Here is a 23182-nt window from a genome sequence, read left to right on the forward strand (position 1 = left end):
TTTGATGTTGGCCTCAGTTTCCCCATCTGTAACTTAGAAAGAGTTGGACTTCCAAGAGTCTTCCAAGACCCTTTCGATCCCATGGTGCTTGAGAGGGAGCCTGAACAAGGATTTTGAGCAAGGACACCCCATATTGCCTTTGCCGCCTGGCGGGCCCAGGCCCTCAATCCTCACAAAGGCCGGCTCTGCCGAGGCTCCGCCCTTCCCACACAGGCTCCGCCCAACAGGTCTCCAGCCCCTCCCGCCGGGTTGCACCCTTGACCCCGCCCCCGGGGTGTGCGTCCACCGGAAGTTCCGCGCGCTGGCTGCTCACTTCCGCTCGGCAGGTGACAGCGGTGGGGCTTGGAGCGGCCGGCTGCTGCTGCTGCGACGCACCGGCGGAGAGGGAGGAGGAGGCTGCGGACATTTTGCTGCTGAAGCGAGCCGAGCCGCGGCACCAGGAGCCGTTTGGATTTGTGGGTGAGGAAAAAGGAAACCCAGCGAGATAGGTGGAAAACTGAAGGGGTTCGAGGTGAGGGGTCTGCGAGGTCAGAGGTCACGGAGAGGACGCTACGCTGGAGAGGTACGAGCTGCGAGTGGGCGAAAGTGAAAGGGCTGCGTGTTCATTCATTCACGGCGGCTTGGCGGCCCGGCGTCAACCGGTCATCTCAGGTCCGCAGTCCTGTTTGAAGAGGACGGCTGGAGAGACTCCTGGACTTAGGCCTCTCCTGCGCTCTGCTTTTCCCCTCCTTGGCCAACCTGAGGTTTCCTCGTTCAGGGCCTTATCTCTTGGCCACCGCCCCCAGAATGGGGCAAAAATCTAGAAATGGCCTTATGCCGCCAGCCCCTGGTCCTTTGGATCATCAGGGACACGTTGACAGAATGGAGACACTTGTACTAGTGCTAACACAACAGTGTCTGTCAGTGGTTATCCAGTGACTTCGAAGCTATGTGCTAAGCACTTTGTGTACTGAGCTCACAGCAGCCCCTGTAAGGTAGCTACCATTGCTTTACCCTTTACTCCTGAGGACACAGAGACACAGGAGGTTAAATCACACATGGAAGGTCATTCGAATAGTAGAGGCAAAGCCAGACTTCCTATGCAGGTCTCCAGAACCGTAAAAGCGAAGGGACAAAGGCACCTGGAGCTGGTTTGGGGTCTCAGAGTGCTTTCATATATTGTCGCCATGATATTGTTTGGATTGATGTCAGGATGCCGCCTTCTCTACTCTTGTCTGGTCTGATGTTCATGAGGAGCGTTTGGTTCACTTTCGTTAGGAGGCTGTCGGTCGCAGGTTGTTGCTGTCAGGGCAAGAGGCTGAAGGTTTTCCTGACTCTTGGGAACTATAAGACACCAAATGGGCTATTCATGACACTAATATTCAGACTTTCCCTTCATCCCGTTTGCGCTTTTTTTTTTCCTTTTGCAGTAAAGAGGGGGACAACAGGACCTCTTAGGGGATCATTTGGTCCTCGGTTCAGAGGGGCTTTGACCTGTCAGGGTGCTGGGAATGAGTAGTCTGCCTGGGAGATGGGAAGGTCACTTGGTGGCTGAAGGGTGAGGTTCTCCTCCTTTGTAGACATTTCCTTGCTCGGCTTGCCTTAGTTTCCCTGACAGCAACACAAAAGAGACTTACAGTCTTCCTACTTCCTCTTGAGTGCAGGGAACTGTGATAAGCCTGTGAAGGTTTCCTTGTGCTTTTGAAAAAAGTCGCAAGCCAAAATGTTTAATTAATTACCTCTTCTTTTTTCTTTTATTGGATTTGTTTAAAATTTACATCTCAAATGTTATCCCTGTTCCAGGTTTCCCCTCCAGAAACCAGCTATCTCCCTCTGCTCCCCACCCCAACCCCCTTTTTTTTTTAAAGCCAGTCTCACTCTGGCCCAGTCTGGCCAGGATCTCGTTGTGTCTTGAATTCATAGCACCCCTCTTGTCTCAGTCTCCCAAGTTCTAGGATTGATTACAGAACTGAACTACCACACCCAGCTTTTCTGTCCTGTCCTGTCTGTCTGTCTGTCAGTCATGAGCTCAGTTCCATTGAATTCACAGAAACTTAATAGTGTCACCTTATCCTATCCTTCCAAGGGATAATTGAAGACAGAGCAACTCTTAGGGACATAAACAGAGCCCTGGCACTCTGTCCTGAATCGAGCCCACCAGACTCCTTTGCCTCTCTTAGGAACTGTCAAGAGGGCTTAGCTGATCCCAGAGAATCAGACTTTCAGTGTCTCTGTAGAGATCATCTGATGAGTGTGGGTTGACTGAAGCTTCACACCGGGTAGTTTGAGGGGCTCAGAGGGCCAGTGGAATGAGCACTCTGACTCCTGCCAGTCAGCTGCTGGCTCTAGCCCCAGGTCAGCAGCTTCCTAGCTGTGTGACCTGGATAACTCATTTCAACTGGGTTTCTAGCCTAATAAAATATGTAGATAAAGTGGTAGAGCACTTCCCTGGCATTTGCAAAGCTGGTTCCTGTTGCCAGCATCAAGAGAAATAAGGGTTTTGGGGAGACATGGTGGTCCATGACTAACCCCAGCCAGCACTTGTGAAGCTGAGGTGGGAAGAGGCCCATGTGATTGATCTACATGGTGTGTTCCAACCATGGCTACATAAAAAGACCTTGTCTCGGAATAGTCATAAGAAGACACTGGGAGGCCTCCCGTCTGTAGGTGTTGCATGAGGATATCTTGCAGAGCATATTACTATTGACCCGAAGCCATGGTACCTGTTGGGGCCTGCGTCTGGAAAAGGCTGTCTGCCCCGTGAGGTTACTGCTTTCTTCTCCAGTTAGACCTTTAAATGCTTTGAATACCACTCCTGCTCTCCTCACTTCTCAAAAAGAGTTTGAGAACAGTTTATTGTGGGTCCAGCTGGGGCTGGGGCTGGACTTTTCATCTTCTCATGTCTGACTGCTCACTTCCCCCAACCCTCACGCTGGCACCAAAGCCTGCAGCGCTGACAGGAAGCAGGCATGGTTTGGGTAGGCTTTATAGTCTGCTGTGCTTCAGACGGTTGAGGGGTACTTGGTCCTTGAAGGCACTTCTGTTTCTCAACAGGTCTTTTTTCCTAAGATATGCTGCTGAGATTTTCATAACCAGAAGGGATTTATTTGCTCCTTCCTTCCTTCCTTCCTTCCTTCCTTCCTTCCTTCCTTTCTTTCTTTCCTGATTTTTTTATCAGTTTACATAGAGAGAAAAAAAATACTGTAGGGAGAAAATTGGGGAAATTAAAAAAAAATTACTACTTAGCTAGATTTCGTGGCGCATGATTTTAAGTTAATCCCAGTACTTGGGAGGCAGAAGCAAGCAGATCTGTGAGCTTGAAGCCAGCTTAGTCTACAGAATGAATTCCAGGACAGTCAGAGCTGCACAGAGAAACCCTGTCTCAAAAACCAAAACCAATAAATAAAAAAATATTAAAAAAAAATCCTCCTTGGAAATCTGTCAGTGGTTCCTCCTCTCCCTCAGTGGAAGCTAACTTTTCAGCATAGCCTCCAAGCCTTCCAGGCTCTGACTTCTGCTGGTTCTCCATCTTCAGCTTCCCATTCTACTCCTTGGCCTTCTGGTCATATTAGACACTGCCACCTCTGCAAGCTGCTCCTGTGCTCCGTCTTCCATCTGTGCTCATCCGTCTGCACAGCCCACTCCTGCTACTCTCGCCCGGGCTACTCTTATGGCCTCCTTTGCTGGACTGCCGCCTGGTGCTTGCCATTTGCTCATCATCCCCGTCTTGCAGAGGCCTGAGCTGGCTGCCCCTCTCGTGTCCTGTGGCAGTGATCACCGTGAATGTAATTGTCTGCCTGCTTGGCTGCCTTCTTAGTAAAGATCTCTTAATCCTTAGCAAGCATTGTCTGAACTGTGCGCCTTCAGCGTCTAGCGAGGTACATGGCGCACGGGCAATGTTTGAAAAGTGGGGAAAGATCAAATGGATGGATAGCCCATGGCGTCGTGAGGGTTCCGGGTGATGGTCTGTGCGTCCTCATGCCATCGCAGTGGGATAGGGGAAGTGTGGCTGTTAGAGGGACTTACGTGCTTCAAGCGTCCATTGCTGTTCCCAGTCAGCAGAGTGCCTGAGCCGAGTTCTGGGAGCAGGGAGATGGCAAACCTTCAGGAGTGTTGGCTGATGGTTACCGAAAGCGGGCTGGATTCCGCGTGTGCTGACCTGTTTTACCTTTGTTAACCTCTATTTCCAGGATGCATCCTGTTAGCTAGTGGGGCCAGAGCTTGACTGTGGTTCCAGGTTTGAGGTTCCCTTGTGTCTTCAACCTTGGGCTGGACCTCTAATAGGATGATCTCCAACTATTTTAAGGGTTAGTGTAGCTGGTTGACTACGGAAGGTCCAGAGTCCTCTAGTTAGGATACCATTGTCACTCTGATCTTCCCAGGTTCTGATCTGATCCTCTTAGTACATCGGAAGATGACAGAATTGAGAGGATGATAGAATGGGGAGGTCATACTTCAACATCTCTTATTTTACCTTCTGTATGTGTGTGTGCATGGTAAAAGACATCTCCCAGGGGGTTGGGGATTTAGCTCAGTGGTAGAGCGCTTGCCTAGGAAGCGCAAGGCCCTGGGTTCGATCCCCAGCTCCAAAAAAAAGAACCAAAAAAAAAAAAAAAAAAAAAGACATCTCCCAGGACCTGGCGCTCTCCTTCTGCCACGGGAGCTCAGTTCCAGGGATTACACGCAGGTTTGTCAGCCTTAGCAACGAGTGTCTCTGCCCACGGGGCTCCTTCTCTTGTGTTTTATTTTTTAGTACTAGGGGATAAACCTTGGCCTTACACACCAAGGAAGTAGACCACCCCCACCTATATTCCCAGTTCTCACAAGCTTTTTCAAAAGTTATGTTATGTGTATGTAAGCTCCCTGCGCACACGTGTGCATGGCATGTGAGAGTTTGGTGCCCTTGGAGAGCAGAGTAGACAACAGGTCTCCTAGAACTAGAGTTACAAACAGTTGTGAGCTGCCATGTGGATATTGAGAACCGAACCTGGGTCCTCTGCAAGAGCAGCAAATGCCTTTAATCCACAGAGCTGTCTCTCCAAGACCCCTTAAAAACCTTTAATTACATTTATTTATTTGTGTGGGTTCAGTGACATCGTTGCCATAGCCTGTGAGAACCAGAAGACAACTTTTGGGAGTGGGTTCTCTTCCACCACTATCAGGGTCCCCCTCAGGGCTCAACTTAGGCTATTGGTCAAAGACTGTTGCCCACAGAGCCATCTCACTGACCTCAACAGCTTTAGAGCCCGTGCTCTGGTGTCCGTTGTAAGTCCTTCCCTGCATTGTCACACACAGGAGTAGACTTGGGCAGCCTACACTCTGACCTACATCCTACTTGCTTTTTGGTCTTAAGCTCTTTGAGATGGAAGGAGTTTTTGTGTAGCTAGCTGTTGGGTCTGCTTCTGTCTTCATGTTGAACAGTTGAAGTGCTTGGTGTTAGGATTCTGACAACAGAGAATTCTTTTTTTTTTTTTTTTTTTCTTTTTTTTTGGAGCTGGGTACCGAACCCAGGGCCTTGCGCTTGCTAGGCAAGCGCTCTACCACTGAGCTAAATCCCCTACCCCACAACAGAGACTTCTAAGTCTAGCATGCATGCATTCATTGCTTCATTGATTCATTGTTTTTTGAGACCCACTAGAGTCTGTCACTGTGATGTACCAGTAGGTAAATAAGCCAGATCTAGTTTCTGCCGTATAGCATTACTTTCTCTTGGGGGAGAAACAAATTGGAAGCAGAAAACAAATGCCATAATTACAAAACTAGTAAGATGTGAGGAAAACAGAAGCCATGGCAGCCAGGGCCTGTTAAAATGGACACCTAGCATCTAAGATACACATGGATACCTGTGTCAGGATTCCACTACAGCAGGGTAAACTGCATTCTTTCAGTGATGTAAGCTGTTCTTCTGACACTCAGTGCCCAGTCCCCTCCGTGTGTCTTCATTGCCCATCCTCCACACTCCTCAGACACACCAGGTGCACCCTCACTTCTGCTCATGGTGGACGTGGTACCCGGGACCTCATGTTTGCTGAGCTTCTGCTCTGTTACTGCACCCCAAACCTAGCCCCAGCTGTTCCTTTGGTTTGGCTGATGTTTTCCAAAGATTCTTCACCTCAAGAGGGCCTTCAGTGGCCATTAGTTAAATTTCAACCTTCTGTCCTGCTCCGTGCTTGCTGGCCTCCTTTCCCTCCCTCCCTCCCTCCCTCCCTCCCTCCCTCCCTCCCCCCTCCCTCCTTCCCTCCCTCCCTCCTTCTTCTTTCTTTCTTTCTTTCTTTCTTTCTTTCTTTCTTTCTTTCTTTCTTTCTTTCTTTCTTTCTTTCTTTCTTTCTGGTTGGCTGTCTGGCCGTCTGGCTGTTTGTCTTTCTTTGCCAGCTCTGTGTTTTGTTGTTTTTGTTCTAATCTTAATCTTGCTTGTCTGCAAGATTTCTCTTTCCTTCAGTGCAGGTAAACAGCTTCCAGGTCAGGGTAGCTGCATGGCGAATGTGTGCACATGTGTAGAAATACTGGAGAATAGCATATAAGGACCTTCTTAAGTGGTGGATGCAGGGAATGTGTCTTTAAAGTGATGCCATCTAAGCTGAGATTTGAAGGGCAGGAGAGGATAATCCTGGTAGGATTAGCAAGTACAGAGACTATGAGGGCCTGACGGTCTGAGATCCTCGAGGACCTGGCGGTGCTCTCGTTGCAGTCCATGGCACAGTCCCCGCCTCTTAGGATATGTTCAGTCTGAACCTGTAGGAGCAGGTAATGGCCTGCCTCACTGAAGAACTGAACATGTACGTCTCTCCTCCACTTTATTATTGTCTTAGTTACTTTTCTAGTACTGTGAAGAAACACCTTGACCAAGGCAATTTATGAAAGAAAGCATTTAATCTGGGACTCAGCATTTGAAAGGGTTTGAGTCCTGACCATCATGGTGGGAAGCATGGCAGAAGGCAGGCATGGGGCTTGAGCAGTAGCTGAGAGCTCACATCTGATCCTCAAGCGTGAGAGAGAGGGGGGGGGGGGGGAGAGAACACTAGAGAGTCGAGAGTGCTAATTGGAAATGGTATGGGCTTTTGAAACCTCAAAGCCAGGTGACAAACCTCCTCTAACAAGGCCATATCTCCTAATCCTTCCCAACTGTGGACAAGCATTCAACCATCTAAGCCTATACACTCAAACTACCACAAGTATGTATTTTTAATTAATTCATTCTTTGTGGTCCTGAGGATGGATCAAACCTCTGGCTTGTGCATGCTAACCGAATGCTTTGCCACTGAGCTCTCATCTCAGCCCATTTCCCCATTTGAGATGTTGCCACCGGGTCGTCTACTCTGCACCATGTCTTCTCTCTGATCCTTTTATGTTTACCCTTCCACTTACTGGCTGTGAAATGAGCTTGGTGCTCTGGCATTTTCCATTTCACAGTAGTCACCAGTAGTCACCAGTAGTTTGAGACTGGTTTACAAAACATGAAGTTTCCCCAAGAGTTGAGCATTAGTTACCAGTGTGTGCTGGGTACCTCTTTGCTTGATTCCTTGGCTAGTTGAACTGGGAGTTGAAGTGAGAGGTTGGGACCAGAGGTATGAAGTGTGAGTTGTCAGAGTATGGGTGAGATCTCCAGAGGTGAAATAGTGTACAAGGAGAAGGGGAGAGGATCGGGCATGCGCCCCTCAGAGCTCTCCTGTGCACGGAGAGGAGGAAGAGGCAAAGCAAAGGAGAAGGCATGGCCAGTAGGGTCAGAGGAGAAAGCAGAGTGGGAGTTCCTAACATGCAAGGGAAGAAAATCTCTAGGAGGTGGCATTGCCGGGCAGGGGCAGATGCCACTTGATATTTGACAAGACTTTTGTGTCTTCTGCTGGCAGAGTCCCCCTCACTGGCCTCCCATGCCATCCCTGAACCTTTACTTCCTCCTCTAGTCTCATGGTTCCCTCTTCTCCCATGGCTTTGTTTTGTGATGTGGTCTTGCTGTGTAGCCCAGCCCAGGCCTCAAACCCCATTCTTCTTGGCTCTACTTCCCAAGCTCGAGTCACTGTATGTGGCTCAGTGGTGGCCACTGACTCCTTAATCCATGGGCTTCTTCTTCAGGCTTGAACATGGTGCTCTCTGTTGACGTCCTGGCCCTTGTTTTTTTTTTTTTTTTTTTTTTTTCTTTTCTTTTTTTCGGAGCTGGGGACCGAACCCAGGGCCTTGCGGTTGCTAGGCAAGCACTCTACCGCTGAGCCAAATCCCCAACCCCCTGGCCCTTGTTTTAAGTGATTACTATGACAGTAAAGCTGGCGGAAGCCTGTTTCTAGCAGCATTGGCAGCCCCGCTGTTCTCAGGTCCCAGCCTTGTTACACTGGAGTCTGTCGAGGGAGCATTCTTCTTGTCAGCCATCTTCCACAGCTGCCTAGTCTTCCCTTCATCTTTGAGAACTTCCCTGATGCTCCATCCATCTCGGGGTCCCCTCGGAGCTTTGGTTCCGACTTTCTAAAGGGCAGGATCATTCTCCTGTCCCCTGCAATTCTACCTTTGGCCTACTGTATACAGCTCCCATGTGGGCATAGTCCAGGTCTGCAGTGGAAGACGCTCCACTGCCTGCTGAGTGGATGGCCACAGCTCTCCAGAAAGACTTCCCTTTGTGGGGAGCAGAGATTGTAATAAGCCTTGTTCTGTGCTCTCTGGTTTCTTTCTTCTTATTTTAATTTAGTATTGTCTCAAAGAAATCCTAACGAGTTTTTTTTTACTTTGTTTTAATATTTATTATTATTAGTTTTGTTTTGTTTTCAAAAATTGGATTTCAATATGTAGCTCTGGCTGTCCTGCAACTCACAGAAATCCACCTGCTTCTGCCTCCTGAGTGCTGGGCTCAAAGGTGTGTCCATCACCTGCCTGGCAGGATTGTGTGGTCGGTTGGTTTGGTTTGGTTTAACCCAGAGGAATGTGGCTGTTGGTAGATTACCGGGAAGCTGACACCTGAGTGAGGCTCCTGAGGCTGATGGACCTTTGCTTGCGTGTGGTGCTTTCCTACCTTTGCGTCCTTTTCATTTTGAAGCTTGTAATTACGATGAGCCTCAAGAGATTGCTTTGATTAATCAGATGTCATCCAAATCCCAAGAGACTCCTTGGCAAGCTTCTCCAGACAGGCTTTTACTAGCCTGTTACCAAACCTGCTGTTTCAGTAGGTGGGTGGGGCCTGAACTTACCTGCTGTTCAGCATCTGAGGAATTCTGCCGGGCTATGTGGCAGCCTGTATATACCCTGTAGCCTTTAGCTTGAGGTGTATGCAGTTCTACCAGGGTTTCCTTCAAAGAAGAGCATTTACCTCCCTGGACTGAATGGGATATGTGACCTCCTCACAAGACAGAGTTAGAGTGTCGGCTCCACTGTTCTCTAGCTGTGTGACTCCAAACAAAAGCCTTAACCTCACTTGGCCTCTGTTCTCCTTATCTGTGAGCCTGTGCTATTGTTAAAATCTTCTTCACAGATATTAGGAAGGTGGAGTTTTTAATTGATATTCTTTTATTATATAGTGTGCGGAAGGAAGTCAGAGGACAACTTACAGGGTTTTTTCTTTCTCTCTACCATGTGGGTCCTGGGAGGCAGCTCAGGTCATCAGGCTTGGTGGCAAGCACCTTTACCAGCTGAGCCGTCTTACCAGCCCCATGAGGACTAAATTTAAAGTTGTGTGCTGTGGTGTCTGTCTGTTACCGACTTTGTTCTGCATTTCATGCCAAGCCTGAAGGACATGGAACATTTTCTCATAGTTGCTGAGCTGACTTTAAAGAGCCTGTTTGTATGAGTCTGGCGACTACGGTGTCTCAGAGAGACATCCAAAGTGGTTTCTCCACTGATGACTTACCTTTTGGTCTTGGAGTTGGCCTTACCTGTTTCCCTGTCTTTAAAATGAACGTTTGTGCTTACGTGTGAGGAACCTTTTCCTTTAAAAAAGACTGTGGGGCGGAGGGTGTCAGTAGCTCCTGGGTAGAGTGTTTGCTTTGTAGGAATGGCACGGGATTCAGTCACCACACCAAATAAGACGAAAGATTGTCAGAGGGAGAAGTGCCTGGACTCCTACTTGGCCTTGTGGGGGAGGGTCACAGTTGGGCCGGGCATGGCGCTGTGGAGACACTGGTGAGATAAGCCAATCTCTCTTTTTGAGACAGCTGCCAGGTGTGCAGCTCTTGTCTTAGGTGAAGGAGAAAGGGCAACCACACTCTAGCCCCTCCCCTCCATTGTGCTTGTTTCTGGCTGTGCTGGCTGAGTGTGTGGATACAGTCACATGCTTGTAGAGGCCGGAGGTCAACTTGGAAGTGCTGTTTCTCAGCTTTAGCAATCTGGATCTTTGAGATAGTTTCACCCTGGCTGGAACTCCTCTCATTAGTCTAGTGTGGCTGGTTAGTAAGTCCCAGGGAGCCGCCTGGTGGTCACAGTGGATCTCCAGCTTTCTTACCTGAGTTCTGGAGAACTCAGGCCTCATGATTGCTTGGCAAGAGCTTTAGCAGCTAAGCTTTCTTCTTGGCTGAAGAAAGCTCTTTTCATTCCCTCTTAGCCTTTCCCCTTTTCTTTTTCTGAGACAGGGTCTCAGGAGGGAATCCAGGCTGACCTGGAACTCATGATCCTTGTTCCTCGGCTTCCAAGAACTAGAATTGCAGGTATGGACGGAGCTCTGTGTCCATTCTGACTGACTCCTGGCTGTCCCTGAGGTCTGTGTGTCTGTATGGCAGGTTTCTGAGCAGCTGTATCAGGAAAGGATTGAACAGTTAGAGCTCCAGCAGAGACCTTCAGAGGTCAGTTTTCCTGCCTGCATATCCATGCCGTCAGAGGTGGCGCTGGCACCTGAGGCAGACTTAAATTGTTCTCATGTTTGCTTTGCTGATCAGCTCCCTCTTTAACTCGCCCAGTGTCCTCAGCGTTCAGCGCATGTACTTGCCATCCTCAAAGCTTCTCAGTGCAGACGTCGGTGGCCACTTTCCTCCTCAGAGTGTTATGGTGTTCCTTCCTCCTGAAGACTTAATAAACTGAGCATGATGGTACAGACCTGTAATCCTGTCCGTCAGCTAAGGAGAAAGGATCATGAGTTTGAGGCTAGCCTGACCTACATAATAAAGTCCTACTTCTTAGTTACTTTTCTGTTGCTGTCATGATAAAACCCCGTGACCAGAAGCAGCTTGGGGAGGAAAGGTTTTATTTCAGTTTACAACTCCATACCACAGTCCATTGTAAAGGAAGTTAGAGCAGAAACTGAAGCAGAAGCCACAGAGGAGTGCTGCTTACTGGCTTACTACTTAGCCTGCTTTCTTCTACCCCGGGACCACCTGCCCAGGGGTGGGCCCTCCCACACCAACCATTAGTAAGATGCCCTACAGACTTGTCTACAGACAATCTGGGGGAAGCCATTTTCTCAGGCCCACCTCTTAGATATGTTTAGGTTTGTGTCAAGTTGACCAAAACAAAGCAAAACATAGAAATCCTGTCTCAAAAATTCAGACAGGACCTGTGAGATGGTAAAGGCACTGAGTTCAGTTCCTAGCGTCCACATGGTGGAGGGAGAGAACCAGCTCCTGCAAGATGTCCTCTTTTGCATGCACATTCCCCTGAATAGACAAATAAATGTACAAACCCTAAATAAATGGAAAAATTAATAAGGCTCTGCCTGGCTGCATGTTGAACCTTCCCCTTAGAAAGATGTCACATGCATTACAGCAGTCCCATTCTGCTTCCTTTTATTTGACACCAGAACATCCACTGGTGGGGAAATGGTGCCTTCATTGCGTGGCAAACCAGAACATTTGAAATGTGGGAGGAGTCTGTTATATGACTGGTTTTCAAACTCTGCACTGAACTGTGGGCTGCCTGGGCCCCGGTGAGGAGGGAAACCCGGGGCTTAGTTGGATGTGTCAGGATCTGGTCCCCAGCCTTCCTTCTGTCGTTCAGGTTCCACCTTCACCAGTTGTACATGTTGGGGGAGGGGGTCCAAACTTCTTTGACAATTGGAGAATGTGAGGCCAGAGTCAGGAGAGTTGTCTCCAAAGCTGCACACCTGTTCACAGTGAAGCCAGACTTCTGGCAGCCATCTTGGCATTGATTCAGCCTTGCTATCTGTTGAGGGTTAACTACAAAGCCTTCTGTTCCTGGTCTGTCTGGTGCTTGTCACAGAGTTCGGTTTGTCGTGAGCCCTTGGTCTTGTAGCTTCCTTGGGAACCTGCCTTTTCATTCATTGAGCCGGCCAACATTTGGTGAGCTCCCAGAATGTGCCAGGCACAGTGCCAGGCACTGGGTTGACAACGTTAAACAGAACAGATCTTAAAGTAGAGGCATGGGGAAGGCTCTGGAGGGTTTGGAGTTATGTGTGAGTCTAACCAGGAGGCCTGTGTCCCTCTGGTTAGGTAGGAAGCTGTGTGGGGCAGGAGAGTTAAAGCTGAGGCTGCAGACTGACATGTTGATGAGCCAGTGTTAGGGAGAAATGTTCCAACCATCTAAGCTGCATTATGTTAGAGCAGGTGATGTGTGCACACAGCACAGAGTTTCCAAGTTAGAGCAAAGGGCGAGAGAGGCCATCTCACCCCATTCCTTAGTCACCCAGCCTCCTTTCTGGAAGGAACCACTGATAACTGTTCTGTCCTTTTAAGGACAATGGATACACTTGCAAACTTGAAAGACACTTGCATTTCATCACTATTGGTTCAAAATAGCGACACTAGCACACTGTGTACTGAACTTTCTGCGTTTCAGTGACTGTCTTAACAGTTATGACGAAAGCTGGGCTGGACAGATGTCTCGGTGGTTAAGAGCAATGGCTGATCTTCAGGGGACTTGGGTCCCACAGTGCGATCCCAGCTACCTGTAACTCCAGCTCCAGGGGATCCCATGCCTTCCCCTGTCTCCTGCAGACACCAGGCATGCACAGGGTGCACATACATACATGCATGGAGGCATACACATAAGACTTTTTAAAAATCATGTTTAGCTGGAGACAGTGGAACGTTCTTTTAATCCCAGCACTCAGAGGCACAGGCAGGTAGAATTTACAGTTTTGAAAGCTACTGCCAACCTAGGAGTTGTAAAAGACTCTTGTTGACACCACAGGAGGGTCCTTATTTCCTACATTTATGGAGTCTTATCAGTCTTTTGGGTCTTTATCAGTCCAGTAGCTGATCAATAGCATTTGACTGTAATTTCAGTTTCTGTGTCTCTTCTATTAGGACTAGGAATATAATAATTCTTACAAATAATTCTTACATTTGGTAAACTGTCTACATACCTGACTCTCCATTCTTCTCTCTGTATCGGTGGGTTTTGTTTGTTTTGTGACAAGGTCTTGTTATGCAGCCCTAGACTGGCCTCAGACTCACTGTCCATCTTGTTTCCCAAGGCCTGGGTGCCCCATGTGCCACTGTTCCTGCTTCAGTTCTGTATTTTGCCTTTGTCATCAATGTAATGACAATTTTTGTGAGATTAAAATTTGCCTCTTTTTTTTATTATTATTATGTTTTGGTCACGCAGGACAACTGACTGTTTATAATTGGACCTTTAAGGCTAGCTTTTATGCCATACAGAAAGGCTTTTCTCCCCCTGGATTTTAATCTGGTCTACCCCTTTCTTTCCAACATTGATTCTTACTGGTTTTGTTGTTGTTTTGTTTTGTTTTTTCCAGACAGGGTTTCTCTGTGTAGCCGTGGCTGTCCGAAACTCCCTTTGTAGACCAGGCTGACTGGGAAAGGTATGGGATACCACCACCTGGCTTTTTCTTACTTTTTCTTTAATATAGTGCATTAATAGATGTCCAAGGACAACCTGCACAGATAGCTTCTTTCCCTTTTTGTGGTTCAGGATGCAACTAAGGTTGTCAGATTTGGTGACAAGTATATTTATCTGATGATCCATCTAACTGACCCCAAATAGTTTCCTTCCCGTTCCTTCCTTCCCTCCCTCCCTCCCATCTATCCATCCATCCATCCATCCATCCATCCATCCATCCATCCATCTATCTATCTATCTATCTATCTATCTATCTGTCTATCTGGTTTGTTTTTTGTTTATGATAGGGTCTTTGTGACCCTGACCTGGAATTTGCTTTGTAGACCAGGCTGCCAGTCTGGCCTCAAACCTAAAGAGATCTTCCTGCCCTTGCCTCCCAAATGCCAGGATTAAAGGTGTGTGCCACCACATCCAACTAAGAAATGGTTTTTAATGTTATAGCAAGTGGCGTGCTCAGCCCTTAGCTGCAGTGTGCCAGATACATCAGGACACAGATAATCCCCATCACATGCAGGGAGCTTCCAGCCCCACTGTAGCCAGTGTCCTCCGACTGACTGGTCCCACCATAACAGAGGCACTTTCCTACTCTGCAGCCTTATCCACAGGACATCCCATGATGCTCACGGTGCTCACGTTTATTCTGTTTGGTTGGTTGGTTGGTTTGTTGCTGAGGATCACACGCAGGGTTCCCTGAGTGTTAGTTCCTGCTGTTCTGCTGAGGCACTTCTCTTACCCCTTGGCTCGCATCTGCATGTGAGCTCGTCACTGACTTCAGTCTCATGCTGTCTCCTGTTAGAAGAAGTATGTGAGCTACATAAATCAGCAGTTCCATACATTTTTTTTTTTTTTGTGGTTCTTTTTTTCGGAGCTGGGGACCGAACCCAGGGCCTTGCGCTTCCTAGGCAAGCGCTCTACCACTGAGCTAAATCCCCAACCCCAGCTCCATACATTTTTAAATGTGGAAACAAAATGGGCCAGTGTAATGGCTCAGGAGGTAAAGACTGCTGCCAAGCTTGATAAACCCCAACAATTTTGAGTCTTTAGAGAAAAGTTCATTTAAAATTTTCCTTATAGATTTAAATTCATTTTATTAATTTAAAACAGTTTATATTTCGTGTTTTTAAATTTAAATTTAGGGTGCTGGAAAGATGGCTTGGTGGTTAAGAGCACTGACTGTTTTTTCAGAGGTCCTGAGTTCAATTCCCAGCACCCACATGGTGGCTCACAACCATCTGTACTGGGGATCCAATGCCCTCTTCTGGTTTGTGTGAAGACAGCTACAGTGTACTTACATATACATAAAATAAATAAATTAACTTCATTTATTTGTTTGTGTGCACACACATGTGCCATGGTGTGCGCGCATGCGTGTTCTTTCCATCTACCTTTACATGGGTTCTGATGATCCAGCTGAGAGTGCCTTTAACCTCTGAGCCATCTTGCTGGCCTTGCTAGAAGTACTTTCATGGGGTGCGTTTCTGAGAGGCGTCTTCTTCCCTTGGTTCCAGCTCTCAGCCTCCATCTCTGTAGCGGTGGTCAGTGGCTCTCAGCAAGGCCGAGCAGGTATCTTGCAGAGCTTAAGGGAAACTGCTGCTCTTCAGCTTTTGTGTTTAAAAGGGGAGGTGAGTACCATGGAGATGGCTCCAAGGGAAGACAGTTGCCCAAGCCAGAAGACCTGAGCTGTGTTCCTGGAACACACCAATATCCCCTAACAATAATAAATACATAATGTTTTTTAAGTGAAGTTATAGGATTTGCTGTATTACCCATATGGCATCAAGAGTCTGGGTCAGCATGCTCGAGGTGGGACAATGGCTCCTGAAGGGCAAACCAGTTAGTTATTCCAGGAGTGCCCTCACCTCAAGGTATTTCTTAGCTTCTAAATGCTAAAATTGAGGGGATCTCAGCCCCAAGTGCTGCCTTTTTCTACCAGAGTGCTTTCTACTACCAAATTACTGCCTTGTTTGTTTACTGGATTGACAAAAAGTCTTGCTGTGTAGTCCAGGCTAGCCTCAAACTCGGGGCAATCCTCTTACCTCTATTTCCTGAACTAGTATTATAGGTGTGAACTACCACACCCAATTTAACTACTTCTTTTGAAAATGTTCCCTGACACTCACAAAGACAGAGTCCAGACCTTTATATTTTTTCTTGCCTAAATTGACTACTTAAACTTTTAAATGTGGTTTGTGTACTAGATCAGATGCATCAGAGGACATCATAGCACCTTTGGCCTCATGGGAGAGGAATGTGCTACAGGCCACAGCTGCCTGCCCAGGCTTCTGCAAGTGAAAGTGCTTTCAGGGCTGAACTGCTTTTTTCCATTCCTGCAGAGAGAATGCAAGATCTCTCCTGCACTGACCTGGCACTGGTGTGGGGAAGCTCATTAAAGAGCAGACACAAGGCAGAGCACCCTACAGCAGATCTTTGAGCCGTGGGTGCTGGCTTTCACAGTGGAGTGAAGGTGTCTTTATTTTTAGCCTGGACATTTAAGTAACTTTCCAAATCATTTTTGCCTTTTCCTGTATCCCTTTTCTTCTCTAATTTCTGGACATGATCAACTCCTTTGGAACACAATTTCTGTATCATCTGTCCCACTGGGCATTCTGCAGAGGATTCTGCAAAATAGATACTGCAGAAATTAGCATATCAGGGTCAGCTCAGATCTGTGGGTAGTTGTTAATACTATGAAAGAAGATGTGTCAAAAGCTTGGCTGCAGACCTATGCTGGTTTGACAGGCTGACCCTGAACTTTTGTGCTCAAGTAGTTCTTGCCTCAGCCTTCTAAGGAGCTGGGTATAGAGTATGTCATTTTCTTTTTTTTTTTCTATTTATCTATCATCCATCTGCCTGCCTGCCTGCCTGCCTGCCTACTTAACTACCTACAAAAGGAGAAGCCTTCCTGTCCTTTTGTTCTCCTGCTACATACAGCATCAGCTCTGTCCCTGACAGATTTTGTCCTGGGAATTAGGGCTCCTAGATGTCATGCTTTGCCTTCAGTGGAGGGAAAGTCCCTAATGGCCTCCACTGCAGAAGAAAAATCCCAGTAGCGTAAAGTTGGATATCTGAGGTAGGTTTTTTTGATGTTTTTCCTCCCTATTTTTATTTTTAATAGGTTGTTTATTTGTTGCTTTTAGTAGCAACAAAATGATTTTACTATATACTATGTTCTCATCCTTTCTTGACCTCCCAAGTGCTAGGGCTACGGGTGTGCACTCCTTGCCTAGCTATTTCCTTCTAGACTTAATGCTGGAGGGGCTTAGATATTACATTCTGTGGCTCCCCAGGCTGTAGCCTTAATCATTCTCTTAGACTCAACAAGGAACACAGGCTCTCTTGTTTTGGACCCTTTGGGCAGTTATGCTCTCAATTCTGACTTCTTAAACCATGTAGTCTTTATGATACAGCAGGGAGCCCATGGTCTTCTTTACCTTACTATTCTGAAAAAAGTAGCTGTGTGTGCTTGCAAAAGAACACGTAAGTAAATCACCATTGATAATGAGTGCAGGGCATTGCAGAACTGAGCTGTCAGTAAACGTGTCCCTGGGATCTCCAGTGGCCCTTTTATGTTTCTTTGAAGAACTATCAATTAAACGCTGTTTTTTTGTTTGTTTGTTTGTTTGTTTTTTGTTTTTATTAACTTGAGTATTTCTTATATACATTTCGAGTGTTATTCCCTTTCCCAGTTTCTGGGCAAACATCCCCCTCCCCCCTCCCCTTTCTTATCGGTGTTCCCCTCCCCATCCTCCCCCCATTGCCGCCCTCCCCCCAACAATCTAGTTCACTGGGGGTTCAGTCTTAGCAGGACCCAGGGCTTCCCCTTCCACTGGTGCTCTTACTAGGATATTCATTGCTACCTATGAGTTCAGAGTCCAGGGTCAGTCCATGTATAGTCTTTAGGTAGTGGCTTAGTCCCTGGAAGCTCTGGTTGCTTGGCATTGTTGTTCATAAACGCTGGTTTTATGTACAACCCTGAAGGTGGGCCATGCCAGCTGTGAGGCGAGCCTGTATGCCCCTCCCCTTGTTTCCAGCCCTGGCCTATGCTGTGGGGACTAAGCAGAGCTACACTGTAGCGCTTGGATCTTTCCTGAAGCCCATGTAAGGCTTACATCATTAGCTCCAGCATCTTTTCTGCTGTCCCCCCCCCCACCCCCACCCCCCGCAGCTCCAGTGCAAATTGTGTCTTTTTTCTTTACACTTTGTTAGTGAAGCCTCTCTTTTTTATTTTATGGCAGAGACTCTCAGTCTTCCTAATGCTGCAGCCCTTTAATACAGTTCCTCCTGTTGTGTTGACTCCCAACCATGAAATTATTTTTGTTGCTACTTCATAACTAATTTTGCTATTGTTATGAATTGTAAATATCTTTGGAGATAGAGTTTTGAGGGGTTCTCTCACTGAGCCAGGAGCTCCCGGATTGAGTTAGACTTGGGATTCACCCACTTCCACTTACAGTCATGCATCCCTGCTTTTACATGGGAACTAGGGATTTGAACTCACATCCTCACTTTATCAAAGGAACCATTTCCCCAGTTTTTTTTTCTTTTTTTTTAAATTTTATTTATTTTATGTATGTGAGTACACTGCAGCTGTTTTCAGACACACCAGAAGAGGGCACCAGATCTCGTTATAGATGGTTGTGAGCCACCATGTGGTTGCTGGGAATTGAACTCAGGACCTCTGGAAGAGCAGCCAGTGCTCTTAACCACTGAGCCATCTCTCCAGCCCCCATTTCCCCAGTTTTCAACTGCATGTTATAGAAAGGAGACTGTATAACTTGCTCAAGGTCACAGCTTATAGGTGGCTGGGTGGCATCATAATTCTACTTGAGCTCTAGGCAGATGCTCTCTTGAAGGAATTCTTCCCCATATGAAAGGGAAGACAGGGCTCTGACCACATTTGCATGGCCAGTGCTTTTCCCTGTGGAGCCATCTTGCCTGTGTCCCTCTCACTTCCCCTTACTCTCATCTGCTGATCAAGAGGAACTGTTGAGTACAAAGTAGAGGCTCAGTAAATGCTTGCTACATGAATGTGGGAGCTTCAGTGCTTTCTCTCACCCGACTTCTACAGTGCTTTGCACTACAATTTCTGGGCTGGGTACTATTTAAAAAAACAAAAACAAAACAAAAAACCTGACCAGACAGCTGTGAGAAACACTGTAGTCACAGTGTGCCAAAGTCCAGCCTTCTAGCAATAATAGTAGATGTTAGAAACTTGAAGAAAGTTGTGGAAAGAAGAACCCTTCTCCCCTTGTTTCTTGAGATTTGTTTAGGGGGCGGAGAAATAGCTCAGTAGTTAAGAGTACAGGTGTTCTTTTGGAGGACCCAAGTTTGATTCTCTGCACCCACATGGTGACTCACAACCATTTGCAGTTCCAGTTAAAAGGGACCTGATGTCCTCTTGCCACCACAGGCACCAGGGACTTCTGTAGTACACAGATACAGATGCAGGTACAACACTGATACACATACATACAAATTTTAAATAGTTGTGTATTTTTTTTATGGGATATGTGTGCCTGAGTGAGTGCATGTATGTGCACCATGTGTGTGCAGTGTCCGTGGAGGCCAGAAGAATGTTTGGATCCCCTGGAACTGGAGGTGATTGTGAGCTGCCATGTGGGTGCTGGCAAACAAGTCTGGGGTACCCTGCAAGAGCAGCCAGTGCTCTTAACCCCTGAACCATCTCTCCAGCCTCCCCTCACTTCTTAAACTTTGCATTTCTCAATGTCACGTGCATACCCGAGGTGAGGATGGCCCCTGAGCTGTGGTGAGCTGAGCCCACAGCTGAAATGGATATTTAGAGCTTTCTAAACACAGTGAACTCTACAGGGGAGGGGCTATGACTGACTGGCATGGGATTAGTATTTCTAATCTATGCTTTAGGCTGTAGTTATCTGTAACTGTCTGCTTACTGATAGCCATGAAGTTTTTCTAGTAGTATAGTCACAGATAATGATACTGAAAAAGCCAGATGACCTTAGGCTCCTGTTCTGTGGCAGATTCCTAGAAGGAAACTTGTGTCAAAAGATACGGACATTCAAAACATTGATAGACTCCTCCAATTACCCCCCAAAATAAGACCAACCACGACCCAACAGTTCATTTGCCTGGGGAAAAAGATAAGCAGCTATCTCCCCTACCTGTGTTCTGGACCTTTCTCATCCTCCCTGCACACGCCCTGACTGAAATGGAAGAGAGCAGTGATCCACCCTCTTCTCTGTCTTGCAGAGTCTGGCCACAGATAAAGGACCGAAATGACTGACTCAAAATACTTCACAACAACCAAGAAAGGTACTGTATGTTTCACCACAGGCCTATGCTACATGCCCCAGATGTTGGGGAGCACAGGGAGGGTGGGAGGGGGTCTGGGGACACTATGGGAGTTGATGATGTAAGGACCTAAGTGTTCCTTTTAGAACCCAGGCAAGAACATTAACACCAGGCATGCGAGGAAGCCTTTGTCTTCCTCCCTATGGCTTAAAAACAGTTAAATGTATTCCCCCTCCCTGTGGAAAGTACACGCCCTGTCAACAGCCGTGCTGTGGGGGAGGCTGGGTCTTATCTCTGGGCATTATTCTTCATGTTGTAGCAGCTGTTTCTATCCTGTTAGTCATTGGACATCCTCATAAGCATTTCCCAGCAGTTCTCATGACCCAGGATTAAGCCAGTTAAGTTGCTACACTGCGGTTTACTAAGCTGGACTAATGTCTTTGGTTAGTTTATTCCTTTTCTGCTTCTAATGAAATAGTGGAAATTGTTGTGGCTGGCAAGTGTGCCTTAACCTCTCTGTCCTGCTCTTCCTTACCTGTCCTTTCTAGTGCTTGCGGACAAGGGGGGGGGGGAATCTTAGTTTTCTTTTTTCTTTTTTAAGATTTATTTATTTATTATATACACGTACACTGTAGCTGTCTTCAGACACACCAGAAGAGGGCATCAGATCTCATTACAGATGGTTGTGAGCCACCATGTGGTTGCTGGGATTTGAACTCAGGACCTCTGGAAGAGCAGTCAGTGCTCTTAACCGCTGAGCCATCTCTCCAGCCCCTTAGTTTTCTTTTTTAAAAAGTGTGTGTGTGTGTGTGTGTGTGTGTGTGTGTGTGTGCACGCTAGAGAGAGAGAGAGAGAGTGTGTGTGTGTGTGTGTGTGTGTGTGTGTGTACACATAGATTTTTATATGTTTGTATGGATGTTTTGCCTGTCTGTCTTTGCTGGATGCCTATGGAAGCTGAAGAAGGTGTTGGATCCTCCCAACAAGAGTCACAGAGTTGTGAGCCACCACGTGGGTACTGGGAGTCCAAGCCCAGTGCTGAAAATGCTTTAATGCTTTTGACCACTCAGCTGTCTGTCTGTCCAGCCCTTACTCAACCTGTTGAATCACTGAGTTGGGTCCCAGAGTCTGCCCATCAGCAGGTATTTTATTTCCTGGTCCCACTGTTGCTTAATTTGGTAAGACAGCTGTGCCACATGTGCTGGATCTGAGGTTTGGGAGGCAAAGGCAGAAAGATCGGAGGTTAGAGGCCATGCTTGGATACACATCAAGTTCAAGCTTAGCCTGTTTATGGGAAGCCCTGTCCGGATGCTTGACAGAGAGAGAGGCTGAGAGACAGAGAAATAAGTAGACATTGCTAGATTCGAACCTAAGTCTGACATCCTGGATCAGGCTTTGTTTTTCTTTTTCAAGGCAGAGATTCTCTGTCTAACCCTGGCTGTCCTGTAACTCGCTCTGTATCAGACTAGCCTTGAACTCACAGAGATCTGCCTGCCTCTGCCTCCCAAGTGCCGGGATTAAAGTCATGCACCACTACCGCCAGGCTTCTGGATCATTTTTTAAAGTGAGGGACCATCTAAAAGAAGATTGTAATAAAAGACTGAAGAGAGTTAGGGATACCAGGATCACAATTCTGTGAAAACAACGGCACCAGTCTGGGGTGTGGTCTTTCGGGAAGAGAGAGTTGGTTGCCCTCTATGTGATGCTTGTGGGGCCTGTTGGAGAAGGGCAGTATCTCAGAAGCAGTCTGCCTCTTAGGGCAGATTTGACTGACCTCCAGCCATCAACACACACTGAGTAAAGCAGTGCCGTCTCTGTGGAGGAGTCCAGGGGCAAGGCTGCCACTGTTGCTGAAGCTGTGCTGCTTCATAAATCTGAAGCACAGGATCTGCAGATTCTCCTGGCCTGTGGAGCAGTGTCCTTACTGAGACCCTGCTTAGGCTTACCACTCTAGTCAGCTCTGTTTAATTTCCTTTTGTGATCATGATTTTGAAAAACAAACCCCTTCATTTTCTTTTTTCTCATTAGGAATCTACTTAGAGCTTTCTCATCCCCTTCCCCACATAAACAACCCCACCTCACCCCACCCCCAGGGACTCAAAAAAGAACCTAACACAAGGTAGGGTTCTTCAGTCTGGTTCATGCCAGCAGCTGTCCTTGATGCAAAACTGGAGGGCCAGGCTGAAATGGGCTCTTTACAGCTGAGAGTGAGAGAACTCACTGCCCAGTCTGGAGAGAGCACGCAAGAAAACAGGGTCGGAGAGGCAATCAGGTGTCCGTACGGGGCCAGGCAAGCAAAGGGATTTGTTTACAACATAGGGTCTGCATGGGACAAACCTGTTCCAACTTAGCCCATCTCATCTGCTGGAATAGCCCCCATTGCTCATCTGTAAAATGGGGGAAGGCAGGCTGTTTCGAATATGAAATGAGAATACAGAGAAAATTAGTGTGGTGCTGGGCTTAGAGAAAGGCTCAGGAATTGTCTGCCACCTAACATGTTAGCAGGTCCTGACCGTGTCCATGGCATGGACATGGGGCACAACCACACATCTGCATTTCCTTTTTCCACGTCATCAAATTCTTAAGAACAAAACTTGTTACATGCTGCAGCCCTTGTAGAATGGCTGAATTCCTGTCTCCAGGCTGAGGAAGTGAAACCCTGAGTAAGCTGTTTGAGCTCAGGGTTCTGGGAAAACAGGAAAAGCCTGTGTGTGAGATCAACCAGCTCCCCCACCTCACCCCCACCCCAGCGCCCCAACTCCATTCAGCCTTTAGGGAATCGGGGCAATGAGAAGGCTGAGGAGAGCTTGCTGTGCATTTTTAGCAGTCTAGCTGAGCAGCCCTTCGACACCTTGGTTCCCGTTTCTGCAGTCCAACATGGCCTCCAGGCTCCTATCACCTTAATATTTCTCCTCACCACTCCTGTCTCTTGTCCTACCTGAAGCCAAGGGCCTGAAGCTGCTCTCTATCTCCACCTAGTTCTCTGGGGAATTGGTGTGAAAAGTCATCTTACAGCATGGGGTAAACTGCTCACGACTGTCTCCTTTCCTCAGGGGAGATCTTCGAGTTGAAGGCAGAGCTTAACAGTGACAAGAAGGAGAAGAAGAAGGAGGCAGTAAAGAAAGTGATTGCATCAATGACCGTGGGCAAAGATGTCAGGTATGCAGGAGCAGGCAGGTGACAGCCAGGTGCTGACCAATATTGAGGCTCA

The 23182-nt window shown here is 47.4% G+C and overlaps 1 protein-coding gene across 8 annotated transcripts in view; it reads left to right on the top strand.

The window, feature by feature from the left end:
* The first annotated feature begins 311 nt into the window (after positions 1–311).
* Positions 312–23182, top strand: part of Ap1b1 (adaptor related protein complex 1 subunit beta 1) — a 51284-nt gene continuing 28413 nt past the window's right edge. For 2 of the 8 annotated variants that reach the window (XM_087582742.1, XM_087582747.1), the window contains exons 1-4: positions 312–562; positions 13601–13666; positions 19933–19995; positions 23025–23130. In XM_087582742.1, the coding sequence (XP_087438868.1) occupies positions 19959–19995; positions 23025–23130 (143 nt within the window). In that variant the 5' untranslated portion in view covers positions 312–562; positions 13601–13666; positions 19933–19958. 8 annotated transcript variants of the gene reach the window in all.

This window comes from Rattus norvegicus, chromosome 14 (assembly GCF_021556685.1).
Source record: "Rattus norvegicus strain SHRSP/BbbUtx chromosome 14, alternate assembly SHRSP_T2T, whole genome shotgun sequence".
Lineage (NCBI taxonomy): Eukaryota > Metazoa > Chordata > Mammalia > Rodentia > Muridae > Rattus > Rattus norvegicus.